Consider the following 15,252-nt stretch of genomic DNA (forward strand, 5'->3'; position numbering starts at 1 on the left):
GTACCTCGACACAAGAGCGAGCAATCATATGTGCGGGAACAGGAGCATGTTCGTGGAGCTTGATGAATCAGTAAGTGGTAATGTCTCCTTTGGTGATGAATCTAAAATTCCAGTTAAAGGAAAATGCAAGATTCTAATTCGTTTGAAGAATGGAGCTCATAATTTTATTTCTAACGTATATTACGTGCCCAATATGAGAAACAATGTATTGAGTCCTGGACAACTCTTAGAGAAAGGTTATAACATTCACATGAAAGATTATAGCATTTCATTAAGAGATGGCAAAAATGATTTAATCGTCAAGGTGCCAATGTCCAAGAATAGAATGTTTTTATTAAATGTTCAAAATGATGTGGTGAAGTGTCTTCAAGCATGTTATAAAGATAAGTCTTGGCTATGGCAACTGCGATTTGGGCACCTGAATTTTGGTAGCTTAAAATTGCTATCAAATAAAGAGATGGTACGAGGGTTACCACCCATCGAACACCCCGATCAACTCTGTGAATGATGCTTAGTTGGGAAGCACTTCAGAAAGCCGTTCCCAAAGGAGTCAAGTTCGAGAGCTCAGAAGCCATTGGAGTTAATCCATGTAGACGTGTGTGGACCAATCAAGCCAACCTTCCTCGGTAAAAATAATTATTTCCTACTTTTCATTATTGAGTTTCAAGAAAAACATGGGCAAACTTCTTGAATCAGAAATCAGAAGCATTTGATGCCTTCAAGAAGTTCAAGGTTGCTGTCGAGAAAGAAAGTGGTCTAGAAATCAAAGCAATGAGGGCCGACCGAGGTGGAGCAGCATAATGGAGTGGCTGAACGAAAGAACAGGACCATCGTTGAGATGACTCGAAGCATGCTAAAGATGAAGAATTTACCTAAAGAGCTTTGGGCAGAAGCAGTGGCGTGCGCCGTGTACCTATCTAATAGGTCCCCAACAAAAAGTGTGTGGGGAATGACTCCTCAAGAAGCTTGGAGTGGAAGAAAGCCAGGGATCGCGCACTTAAGAGTGTTCGGGAGCAAAGCCTATCCACATGTACCAGATCAGACGAGGAGTAAACACGATGACAAAAGCAAGCCATTCATCTTCATCGGGTATGACTCTTACACTAAAGGCTATAAGTTATATGATCCAACTTCGCAGAAAACCATGATCATCCGAGACGTGGAGTTCGATGAAGAAGGAGTATGGGATTTCAGCTCGGACAATGACTTCACCTTCGTACCTCCGTTTGGGGATCAAAGAATAGGCGAACAGACGAGAGAAGAGCAACAAGAACAAACAACTCCACCTACATCTCCTACATCAGCTGTTGGAGGCTCGCCACCATCTTTCTTGAATGAAAGAGCCACACAACGCACATGAAGTTTGGATGGAGTGTATAAAGACACCGAAAGGTTAGAAGATATCACCTTATTTTGCCTATTTGTTGATTGTGAACCAGTTAGCTTTGAAGAAGCTACAACAAGTGAAGAGTGGCGAGTCGCAATGGATGAAAAGATCAAAGCCATAGAAAAGAATGATACGTGGGAGCTGGTGACACTACCGAAAGGACACAAGGCCATTGGAGTTAAGTGGGTGTATAAAATCAAGAAGAATTCCAATGGTGAAGTTGAAAGATATAAAGCTAGACTTGTCGCAAAAGGATATAGCCAAAGAGCTGGAATCGACTATGACGAAGTATTTCCTCCTGTCGCCGCTTAGAAACTATTAGGTTAATACTCTCTCGTTGCATTGTTTGTTTTGCTACGATGAATCAGCTGACGGACCATCTTCGGTGTCAGGCGGATGTCTATCTTTGGACTTCCTCTTCCTCGCATATGTTTTTTTCACGTCGACGAGACCGTCGCTGGAACGGGAGTTAGGGTAGGGCGACTTCCAACTCATGGAAACCAACAATAATCGGTCGGAATCGCGCTATTCTTGAACGGAACCCTAAACTAGGGTTCTTGTTCTTAGGAGAGTGACGAGAGAGAAGACAGAAAACAGAGAGAATGACGGTTCATGAGTATTAGAAGATTGACTTTTCATATTCAAAATATTAAAAATTGAATTATTTAGTAAAATAGTTAACATAATATTAAGCTACTAATAATCTCAGATTAAGTCTAATCGGGTCAAAATTTGGCTAAATGACGGTTGACCGTCAAAGTTGATGGAAACCGTCGAAAAAGGACCTATTCGAGAGCGTTTTCGTATGTTTTGGACTCGATTTTTAAAAAGTGAATGTTTTGGACCAAAATCATAAATCGATCATATGTTTAGGACCAAAATAGTACTATACTCTTAAATCATTATACGCACATTCTATATAAAACCAATATAAAATGGAGCTCACACTCCACTATCTCAATTCCTCATTTTTCTTTACAATGTAAAACAATTTTTTTAAACTCGTACCGAGTCAAAATGAGACTACAAATGACGAACGAATGGAATATCGCACTTCATTTTTATAATACTTTTTGGTAGTGGATCTTGTATTCCACTAATTCGTTTTCCTCACATTTTATTACTTCATCCGTCCATAAAAATATGTGCACTATCATTTCATCTGTCCCACAAAAATATGTACATTTCATTTTTGGAAAGTTATATCAATTTAATAATGTATGTCTCACTATCCACTAATACTACTTTAACTATCATTCTTCTCCTCTCTCTTACTTTACCATACCATTATCCTCCTCTCTCTTACTTTACCAATATTGTCTCAATACTCGTGCCATAACCATTGCTCATATTTTTATGGGACGGAGGGAGTAAAATACTATTAGCTTAGTCGCGAATAGGAGTCCCGTTTTTTTCATTTTAGTTCGTCTGTGAATAGGAGTCTCGGTTCACTTTTACTATAAATGGTTGTAGGGTCCCACATTCCACTAACCCATTTCGCTCACATTTCATTTAAAACTAATATATGAAATGAGACTCATATTCCACTAACTTTTTTCCACCCACTTTTCTTCAAATTTCTTAAAACTTGTGCTACCAAGAAATGAGACTCCTAATGGCGGACGGAGGGAGTACTTCATAAAAGTAGGGCTCACATTCATTATCTTTTCCAACTCATTTTACTTTATAAGTATTTCTAAAATTCTTGTAGAGTCAAAGTGAAACACATATTGAGGGACATATTGAGGGACGGAGGGAGTAGTAAAAATGTTATTTCGGCCTAATAACGAATTATTAGAAAGGCATATAGCTGTGTGCGTTTATTGGCCAAGCGCTATAGTAGTTGATGTTCTGATCAAAAGTCCTGAATTCAAGTCTACTATGACGGGACCTTTAAAATTAATATTTATTTGCCAATAAAAAAAACCCTATATCCCCCAACTTAAAAATCGGCCCACAATGACAGCAAAAAACATAGGTAATGGCCCAAAGAATTAATTGAGAATGCTCAGTAAATAGACTTTGAAAAATCCAACAACAAAAGGGTTGCCCAAAACTAGCAGTCTAGTAAATGAAAAGCCATGGCCCGCCCATTACAACCGAGCAAAAAATGAGCATCAGTAGCAAGGCCGGCCCACAATTGGACCCGACAACTCCAAAAGAAAAAGGTTTGAGCGTTTGTTTGTCACAAAAATATGACTTTGAAAAATAATACAGTAGTAATTTTTCGTAGATAGATTACTGTGCTATGTTTGAATATATCCAAAAAATTGTTATAATAATAATAATAATATCATTATAACATAATACTAATATAAATAATATTGCAATTGTCTCATCTCAATTGTCTCGTGCCACTAAAATTAAGTCATTGCTATTTATAGTAAATTTAACACACTTAATTTCTCTTATCTTATTATCTATTTTATTATCTCTTCAATTATTTATTTTACTCTTACCTATTTCATTATTGGATTATTGTGATGTAATTATATAAAGAAGTTTTCAAAAAGGTGGTTTTTTCCACAAACATCAAACTTGTCAAATAATATCTTAAGCTTTAATTTGGATGCTAATTTTCAACCGATTGGATTACGTACGTGGCTTGTCGGAAGTTGATGTGGAACTCGATTGGCATTTCATGAAACAACGCCGTTTTAAACTAGGGTTTTACCCCTTAATTTCTCTATTTTCACAAAATCAATTTGAGCATTTTTTAAGGATGCCAATCAATTTGGCATTTTTTATCTTTTTGCACAGTAGGGTTTTTTACCCTTAATTTGGGCATTTTTTCATCTTCTTGTACAGTAAAAGGCGAGGGTGTCGAGGTGGTGATATTCGACGGAGATAACTTTATACATAACCGGTTTTGTTACTAAAAATAATGGGTCAAATATGATTTAATGTGTCATATTTCAAAAATCCAAAGGACAAAATGGAGGTGAAGAAAATAAAACTGAATTTAAGTTGAATTATTGTATCAACATTGATTTCAAACATCCTTTTCAGTTTTCACGGTTCATACAGTCCCCAAATTTATCCAAACATCTCACTAACATAAAGATACTAATTTCATTAATGCTTGATTATGAAAATAATACAAGCGGTAGTATATATCGACGACTCTTCTAACAACCCTATGCGGTTCTGACTTATTTGCGATCCGGGAAAGAACCGACAAAGAAAACCCAGAAACGAGCTTATATCATGCTCGACTCTATTAGGACGTACGCATGGGCTGCTCGGCGAACGAGTAAACATAGACACTATTACAAATTCCAACATAGGGAAATTATTTTCACACACAACATAAACACGTAAATTACTATGGCAATCAAACATAATATTTTATAAATACAGAACTCTTATTCCTTCAATATCATCTGGATGCAAGTTCTTGACCTCTCCGTCGGAAAACGTCGGAAACATGATAGCCGCACTAACGCTGCTGTGATCAAGCCCTAAAAGGTGTCCGATTTCATGAAGTGCAAGGGTTTCAAGGTCAAAAGAGCCCGGAACTGACCCGATGGACCAGCTCTCGTCCGCGTCATAATGGAACCTTCCATCTGTTGGTGCAAATGCATGAGCTAGAGTTCCGCCACGGCCATCAAAAGGGTATCCATCTCCGTGATTACCTCTAAAGAACCCTATAACCAAATCAGAGAATTGATTGGTTGGGACTTGTGCAAAGGAAAAGCGCGTGGCAGCATCCCACTTTTGGAAGGCACGTGCCACAGGGGGAATAGCACTTGTGGGATAGTTGGCCTCAAATCTATAAGTGAGACGGGTTTTAGAAGGTGGCCATCTAGGGTTTCCTTGAAAGAAACTGTAGTGAGATACTATGTGGAAGGTGCTCGAGCTCGGCTCGTGTTTATTGTCGCGGGGTTGCATGTAGTTGGTGCCGTTAACGATATCCGGCACCCCGCATCGCGGGGTTGTCATTTTCGATATCGTTTCATCATCTATGATACCTGAGGGTTTGATGTTGTAGTTTTTCTGGTAGGTTTTAAGGGCTGATTCTAGGGTATCATCAAAATCATCATCTGTGGCATGGGTTTTGTTTGGATAATTGAGATAGCCAAATTGCTCGAGATAGGCTTTGAGCTCGTGGATATCTTTTGTGTTGTTTCCCTTGTGACAACCTTCTAATTTCTTGATGAAATCAAAAGGGGATGAGTTTTTGTCACTTGGGATGCTCCTCTTGGCATGGCCAATTGGAGCAAGTAGTATGAAAATGAGGAACATGAAGGAGATTGGATGAAAGATCTTAGAAGCCATGAACGAGTGCTTGAAAAGATGTAAGAGTGTTGTGTTTTGTGTGTGATACATGTAACTGCTAATTGCTCCTATTTATAGACTGAGTTTAGCAGAAGATAAGAATAAATATAGAAGTCACGGGATTAGAACTTATTTGTGGATTTGTTTTGTCATTAATTGAATGACTTTTACTTGAAACATTGTATGTAGAAGTATATTATTTATAAAATAGAAGAAATATACCAATGTAGAAGTATATTATTTATTAAATAGAAGAAATATAGATATAAGAATAAACATGTACTCCTTCCGTCCCACTTTAGGTGAATTATCCTTCTTTCTTACTTTATTCTTACTGCTTAACTCACAAAACAATACTAAATAAATCACGTACCGAAATATAAATACTACACTTAGAGTGGGATGCACGGAGCATATGTATTGGGTCATAATCTGAAAAAATGAAATGCTAATGTAATAGGACAATTCTTATCAAGTAGATATATAGTGCAATAATACAAATACAGAAGAAATATAAATACATACATAAATATGTACATGTATCGGGTCATAATATGAATAACGAAATTTTATTGCATAGGTGAATTCTTATCTAAGTAGATATATATATCATAGGACCCTATTTACTTGCACTAAAAAAAATTTATTCTCCTCGTCCGCCATTAAGAGTCCCGATTTACTATTTTAGTCTGCCTGTCATTAGGAGTCCCGGTTCACTTTTACTATAAATGGTAGGTAGATCTCACTTTTCACTAACCCATTTCACTCACATTCTATTATAAAACTATATATAAATATGGACCTCAATTTTCTCAATCACTTTTCTTTACATTTCTTAAAACTCGTGCCGAACTCAAATGAGACTTCTAATGGCGAACGAAGGGTGTATCTTTTAGCGACACAAAAATTGAGACGCAATCATTGCGTTGGAAAGTTTTAAAAAATAACAACAATTTAGGACGCAAAAGAAAGCGTCCCTAAATTAAGGACAAATTAACTTAATCTTTTGTTTTTTAGGACGTTCTATTTGCATACTCTAATTTTAGTTGGGACACCAATAAGGTAGGCCGCGCGGTGTTTTTTTTTGGACGCTTGCAAGTGCCCTAAGTATATAATTAGTTTCTAAATTATTATGGTTTCATTCATACCGTTGATGAGAAAAATATCTTCTGTAATGCTAAATTATAGTATAAAGAATTACATATATCAAGGTCTTTTTATTTTTTTACTTTTCTAGATAAAAAAATTCCAGAAAAAAACTACCTAATTTAGAGCTTTTAATAATCTACTCCACAAATTGCTGACTTTTGCAGTTTATTTATGGCTTCTCCTATTTTACTTTATCGTATCTTCCTTTTACCAATTTCATTTGTTCATTCTTTACAAATTGGTTCTTTTCTTTTCATTTTTTCCTTACCTTACACAAAGTTAAATTGAACTATAATTAAAAAGGTTTATCTATGTGCAATTTTTTATATTTCATAAAAATATCTATAGAGATTTCTGGACAAAGACTTTACTTTTATTATACTTTTACACTATTTTTAGACATTTTTACAATTTCCTCCTTTTCTCTTTAAAGCTATTTTGTCAATTTTTGCCGATCATTTTTATAATCTTTTCAAATGACTCTCACCCCTCTCTCTCTTCTCTCAATATAAATAGCACTTTTATTTGAAAAAATTATAGAATGATGCGTGCTCTAAAAATACACTTAATATTATACATGTCATAATAATATATAAAATCAGAAATCATTATTAGCTAATACATATAAACAAAGCTTAATTGATTATAATTTATATGGTCAAATCAATAATATATAATTATAAGATTACATATAAATTTACTTAACATAATCAAATAAATACTAAGCTTATATAATTTATTAAAATAAACTAATTTCATTTAATTAGAGTTCGATTAGATAAATAATTAAGACCACTCACTTTTATTGAGTGAATTGAGGTATTTAAACTTGCTGTGTAACTCAACTCCTTATTCATTTAACCTAACTTTTTTAATTAATCAACCAAATCAACAAATTAATACAGAATATAATTTTATTTTAAATAATTAGAGAAAGAGGAGAAAGAGTCATTTGAAATTATTAAGTACGTATTAAAAATGAAGGAAAAAATTGATTTAAATAGCCTTTAAAGAAAAAAAAATGAAGAAAAGGGTACAAAAGTCCAAAAATAATACCTCAAATAAAATTAAGTCTTTGTCCAGAAATTTTTGATGATACTCCCTATGTTCCAAGGAAGATGGCCCCTTCCTTGGGCGGCACGATAATTTATACAACTTTATTTTGTGTGTAAAGTGTAAAGAGTAAAGTAAGAGAGAGAGAATAAAATAGGGATAAAGATCTTTCCATTTTTAGTAATGAGTCATCTTAGTTGGGACAAAATAAAAAGAAAAGTGAATCATCTTTAGTGGTACATAGAGTATTTATTTTTATGAGATACCAAATAATGCAAACACCATTCTTTAGAAAAAAAAAATTATAGTTCACTTAATAATTTAAATAAATATATTAGTTCTGAATTTTTTTTATAAAAAGTACTCCATATAATTAAAGAAACCAAAATATCGTATTCATAAGTCAAATACATGAATCAGTTCCAGTTTTTCGACCTAGATGGCTAGATCATCTTAAAATGCATGTGCTCATGGAGAATAACATTGTTCATCGTACAAATAGTAAAAGATAGCAATAAAAATTAAGTTTGACATTTAGGTAGAAATTTAATTATTACTACAATTTAATGTGAATTTCTGGATAGGAAATTGTCAACTAATTAAATGTACAATATAAACCCATTATTATTGTATATACGAAACTGAGTACAGTCTATATAAATGTATAAGTGCATAGTATAGATCTTATTTACAACATTATCCGTTACAGCCAAACTTAATGAATGCATGAAATACCTATGTTAAAAAATCTAAATGTATGCCATATCATAATATAGCAACGTCATTATAAAAAACTTATTTTTTAAGAATATAAAAATCGAGACATAATTACTTGCGATAGAAAATTTAAAAAAAAAATAATTTAGGACACAAAAGAAAACATTCTCAAATTAAAGATAAATTAACTTAATCTTTTGTTTTTAAAGGACATTTCTATTTGCGTCCTCTACTTTTAGTTAGGATGCCACCAATAAGGACAGTTTTTGAAGCATTAGTAACATATTTAAGAACACAAATTAATATTTTTAATTGCATTAAAAAATATCCTTACCAATTTTTTGTTACAGTGTGCGTTCATTGTTTATTGAGCAACTCACCATGTTACAGTGTGCGTTCATTATTTATTGAGCAACTCACCATACATCTTTTAGCTTTTTCTATATTCACCTTAAGGATTATATTAACAGATCTTGAGCTTTGTGGTTTGCAACTTTTGAGTTTTGTGTTATGCATATCAAAGTTTTTAAATATAAATAATCGAAATATATATAATAAGTACGTCCCAATTAAACCTAAATTAATAGTACGAAGTTGATATATGTAACATACTACTTCGGTCATATAAAAATAGCATATTATGGGCTGACACGTTTTTAATGCATAATTAATAAAATATGAAAGATATAGAAAAAATTAGTATAACTGTATTTGACATATAATACTAACTTTTTTTCATTTTTTGGTAGTACGAAGGGGGAATTGGCCTAAAAATTGGATGGGGGTCAAGACGCTATCGGGCCTAGGCGGCTGACTCAAGTGCCCCCCGAACCGCGCGAAATGGTCGCCTATTACACGGCTCACTAACTCTGCCTGGGGTGGGGGTACCCATTATTCGTCGGCGGTCAGGGATTTTCACGCAAATCCGAAGAAGTTATCACGGACGAGCCACATGCAGGGAAACTTGCACGTGTGGTTCTGGCCGGGCTTTCCTGAGGTATCGGGCCGGGATTCAAAAGAATTAGGCGAAGGGCTAACACATTTTTAATGCATAATTAATAAAATATGAAAGATATAGAAAAAAATTAGTATAACTGTATTTGACATATAATACTAACTTTTTCTAAAAACATATAATTATAGAACGTGGGGTTTACAGTATCCCGAAACTATAGATGCAATCACCTTTAAAGCTCTTTTTCACTTTTTTTTAAAAAAAAATTCCCTCCAAAAATCCCCCAAAGCTTGGAAGGCTATTTTAGATTATTATTATATCCAGGCAACACCAATTTTCTAAAATAAGGTAAAAAGATTACTTTTAATTTGTAGTTTATAATATTGGACTTTTATTTTGTGGAGTAGTAAATTTTTCCTTTTCTTCCTTAACTATTTTTATTTCTCACTTCTATGTATGTTGAGACGTTGAGTATTGACTTCTTTTCTTTCCATTTCTTCATTGGTCTACCCAAAATAGATTTAAAGAAATACAATTAGCTCTGATTTTCTATGTATGAAAAGGAGTATATAATATATTAATCCTAAAAATAAAAAAAAATGTTGTTCTATTCATTAGTCAAATACATGAATTCAATTCCCTTAATTTGTTCCGTGTAAATTATTGAAAACTATAGCGTTCACCGTACAAAGAAACACCGCTGGTAATTGTAAAAAAAAAAGGAGTACTAAAACTGAATGCAATCTAGATAATTAATCTAGATATTTAACCATGACAATTAATGTGAACTTTGTAATAGTAAATTGTCAACTATTATAACATCACATTTGTATCGTCTTAATAGGTATACCTTATGCGAATAAATATATTGATGGAATATATTATGGATGGATAATAATAAACAATTAATATATAATATGATTTGTCTATTAAAAGATTAATAATATTATTTGTGTAATAGTTATTGAATTATTGGGTACAACTAATGGATAATAAGAATAGTATATTGATAGATTAATATGATTTGTATAATAATTATTTTCTCAATTATATTTATACAATAAATAAATTTATTACCTGAATATATAAATTTATAGGTAACAGTTGTTATTAAATTATCATAATGGAAGATATATTTGTTAGTGTATTGAGCTGATCAAGATCAAGACTTTTTTGGAGAAAGCACTTCCAGAAACTAGTTGTTGGACTCAAATCGGAAGTGACCGTTGGTTTGGCGGTTATAACAGAATTTGGGAAGCTGGCTAGCGGTTGAGCTGAATTGATCGAGCTTAACTTCATTTAAGAAGCAACGATTCTTCCATTCATTCAAGAACAACAGAATTCAAGAGAGATCGAGTAAAAAAGAGAGATTTTCAGCTGTGCATTTGTGCTCTCGAAGCAGGCTGACTTCGAGCGAGTTGAGAGTGTTTTCACTTGTAAATCTCCGAGGGAATAGAGCGTTCTTGTGAATATTTCATTGAGTGATCAATAAACACATACACTAGTTTTCTGCCAGTGGACGTAGGCCTAGAGCCGAACCACGTAATCGCTGTGTTTTCTTCTCTTATTGTTTATCATTTAATCGTGCAATTGGTGTTCCACAACTACTCGGTTCATATTCACAACGTGGCGCCGTCTGTGGGAACACATTGAGTAGTTGTGGAAGCATAAGGGTTTTCTCTGGAGTTCTTTCTTGGTATTCATTCTCTGTCATTCAACAACGGCACCCCATCTGTTTGAGGAATGGCTACAGAAAGGTTTGATGTTGAAAAGTTCACTGGCCGAAATGATTTTGGCTTGTGAAGGCTTAAAATGAAAGCAATCCTGATGCAGCAGGGCTTGTGGGAAATCTTGAATGGTGGAGGCAACTGTGAGGAGAAGAAGCCCGAGCTAGATGAGAAGGAAAAGGCAAGGGCTCAAGATATGGAATACAAGGCATATAGCACCTTGATCCTTAACCTCACTGATAGAGTTCTGAGAGAAGTTTCGAAGAAAGATACAACGGCTGGAGTTTGGTCCAAATTGGAGTCATTTTATATGGCTAAGTCATTGGTCAACCGGCTACATTTGAAGCAGAAACTACTGACATTCAAGATTGCTGATGGGAAATGTGTGTTAAAGCAGCTTGAAGATTTTGGAAAATGTGTTGATGATCTTGAGAATATTGATGAGGAGATCAAGGATGAGGATAAAGCTCTGATGTTGTTGAACTCTTTGCCACCGAGTTATGAACACTTTAAGGATGCTATGCTTCTTGGTAGAGAATCCAAGATCAAGTATGAAGAAGTTTATTCTGCCTTAAAGCTGAAAGAGATCCAGAAATCCAACTCTAAGTTTGTTGATATAGTGTCTGAAAGTCTGAATGTTGCTGATTTCAAAAGGAATGGAAAGAAGAAGTCATAAAAGAAGCCTTGGAAGAGTAAAGCAACTGATGGAAAGGAGACTAGATCACGCCACTATTGCAAGAAACCTGGCCACTTAAAGAAGAATTGTTGGTCTTGGAAGAAGAAGCATGTTGATCTTGCAGAAGAGTTGGAAATCCCAAAGGCTCTGTGTGTCTGAGGATATAGAGGAACTCCCTTGGATCATGGACTCCGGTTGTAGCCTTCACATGTGCCCAACCAGAAGCTATTTTGATGAAATAAGAGATGCAACTGGATCGGTTCTATTGGGAAATAATCAAATATGCAGGATCAGAGGAATAGGAGACATCTGACTCAGGCTGCATAATGGATCAATAAGGTTACTCACTGGTGTGAGATTCATTCCAGAAATTAAGAGAAACCTGCTTTCCATTGGAGTCTTGTATGCTACAGGGTATTCTTGCATATTATCTGGTGGAATAATGAACATTGTCAAGAATGGCAAGGTTGTCATGATGGCTGAGAGAAGAAATAGCTTGTACTATCTAAAGGCAAGTGTAATATCTGGATCAGTGAACCTAGTGTAGACATTGAATCTGAGAACCTGGCATCTCAGGCTTGGACATCTAGAGGAGACAGGAATTAAAGAGTTGGCTAAGAAGGGCCTGATCAAGCTGGAAGATCCCAGTGACCAGCTGGGATTGTGTGAGCAGTGTGTGCTCGGGAAAAGTAAGAAATTACCCTTTGCAAGGGGCATTCACAGTTCAACAACTCCATTGGACTATGCCCACAGTGACTTGTGGGACCAGCTACACTGACCACATTAGGTGGAGGAAAATATTTCCTGTCCATTATTGATGATTTCTCTATAAAGTTATGTGTATTCATCTTGAAAGAGAAGTTAGAGACTTTTGCAAGATTTAAGGAATGGTGCAGAGAAGTTGAAGTTGAAAATGGTTGTTCACTGAAGTGCTTGAGAACTGATAATGGGTTAGAATTCCTAAGCAATGAGTTTGATTCCTTCTGCAAGGAGAAAGGGATGAGAAGGCACAAGACAGCCCCATGCAATCCCTAGCAAAATGGGGTTCCTGAGAGCATGAACAGAACCATCCTAGAGAGGGTGAGGTGTATGTTGTTTAGCTCTGGAATGTCTAAGAGATTCTGGGGTGAGGCTGTGAGTATGGCTGCAGTCCTCATTAATAGAAGTCCATCTTCAGCAATATCTTTTGATACTCCTGATCAGAGGTGGTATGGAAGAGCTTTGGACTACTCAAATATGAGAATTTTTGGTTGTATGTCTTATGCTCACATCAGGCAAAGCAAGTTAGAACCAAGAGCTTTGAGATGTGTGATGATTGGATACCAGAAGGGGGTAAAGGGCTACAGGCTGTGGTGCATAGAACCAGGAAATCAGAAGACTATTATATATAGAGATGTGCAATTTGAAGAGAGTAGAATGCCATTTCTGGAAAAAGTTCAGGACAATGAGAGGCCAGCTCACCCAAGAAAGGAGCCAGAGCATGAAAAATTAATGGAGATGGAGATTTTAGAACCTGAGGAATCAGATCAGGTGGAGGCTTCTGGAGTTGACAGAGATGCTGAGGCTGAACAACAATCATAGGCTCATAATGAGCAAGAGGAGCCAAGCACTGGTGCTATGGATCCTGGGGAGTCTCAACAAGTTCCAAGTGACTATGTCCTAGCTAGAGACAGGGTCAGAAGAGTCCCTAAGCCATCAATCAGATACAGTGATGCAGAATACTTGCTCTATGCACTTTGTATTGCAGAGAATATTGAGTATGTAGAACCTGCAAACTTCAAAGAGGCTATGAAATCAAAAGAGAGCAAGCAATGGATGGAAGCTATGATAGAAGAGATACAGTCTTTACTCAAGAACAAGACCTGGGTGCTTGTGAATAGATCATCCACGTAGAGGCCAGTGAGCTGTAAATGGATATACAAGAAAAAGGTGGAGGCTGGGAACAAGATCAGATTTAAAGCAAGACTTGTGGCTAGAGGCTTCACACAGGAGGAGGGAATAGACTATAATGAGATGTTTTCTCTAGTGGTGAAGCATGCCTCAATTAGAATTTTACTAGCCATAGTTACACAAAGAAACTGGCTTCCGGATCAACTTGATGTGAAGACAGCCTTTCTTCATGGAGATCTTGAAGAGACTATATATATGGATCAACCAGAGGGATTTGTGATACATGGCAGTGAGGATAAAGTAAGTCTACTGAAAAAGAGCCTCTACGGTTTGAAACAAACAAGCAGGCAATGGCATATCAAATTTGATGAGCATATGCAGAAAATGGGATTTGTAAATTCCAAGTATGATAGCTGTGTTTACTTTAAATCTGATTCTGAGGGGCCAGCAGTGTATCTACTGTTGTATGTAGATGACATATTACTTGCCGGACCAGATAGGCAAGAGTTGGATAGAGTGAAACGATTGCTAAAGGAGGGCTTGGGGATCAAGGACCTGGGGAGTGCTAGGAAAATACTGGGCATGAACATATTTAGAGATAGAGATAAGGAAGCTTTGTGGCTGTCTCAGGAAGATTATATCAAGAAGGTTATACGAAAGTACTAGGTTGAAAGAAGCAAGGCAACAACAGTCCCAATATCTCAGCAGATAAAGTTGTCAAAGGAGCAGTGCCTCTGAAATCAACAAGAAGAAAAAGAGATGAGCCGAATACCTTACTCTAACATAGTGGGAAGTGTGATGTACATGATGATATGCACGAGGCCTGATATTTCTCATGCAATGAGTGTAGTCAGCAGATACATGTCATGTCCAGGAAAAGAGCATTGGTTAGCTTTGAATGGAATTCTCAAGTATATCTAGGGAAGCACTTATCTGGGAATTATGTTCAAGATATAGAATGAAGATAATGGAGATGGTCTTATTGGTTTTTGCGACTCAGATTACGCATCTAATCTCGACAATAGGCGCTCACAACCCGGATACATTTTTACCTTATTTGGCTCTGCAGTGAGCTGGAAGTCCAATCTTCAATCTGTAGTAGTTTTGTCAACAACGGAGGCCGACTATATAGCATTGACTAAGGCCGTGAAGGAGAGTTTCTGGCTCAAAGGAATGATTGGTGATTTTGGAGTGAAGCAAGAAAGTGTTGCTATCAAATGCGACAGTAATAGTGCAATTTGTCTTGCGAAGCATCTAACTTTTCATGAGCGCATCAAACACATCGATGTAAGGTTATATTTCATTCGAGATGAGATTGACAAAGGTGTCGTAAGAGTTTAGAAGGTGAGCACCGAGCACAATGCAACTGATGTTCTTACAAAAGCCTTGCCAAAGTCTAAGTTTCGACATTGCTTAGATT

General features: G+C 35.8%; 1 protein-coding gene across 1 annotated transcript; it reads right to left on the reverse strand.

Annotated features, from left to right (window-relative positions):
• Positions 1-4,440: 4,440 nt before the first annotated feature.
• LOC121783458 (metalloendoproteinase 1-like) lies at positions 4,441-5,723 on the reverse strand. The gene has a single exon (XM_042181532.1). It carries the CDS (start codon positions 5,714-5,716, stop codon positions 4,736-4,738), a length of 981 nt encoding a protein of 326 aa, XP_042037466.1. The 5' UTR covers positions 5,717-5,723; the 3' UTR covers positions 4,441-4,735.
• Positions 5,724-15,252: the final 9,529 nt, after the last annotated feature.

This window comes from Salvia splendens, chromosome 21 (genome assembly GCF_004379255.2).
Source record: "Salvia splendens isolate huo1 chromosome 21, SspV2, whole genome shotgun sequence".
Classification (NCBI taxonomy): Eukaryota; Viridiplantae; Streptophyta; class Magnoliopsida; order Lamiales; family Lamiaceae; genus Salvia; species Salvia splendens.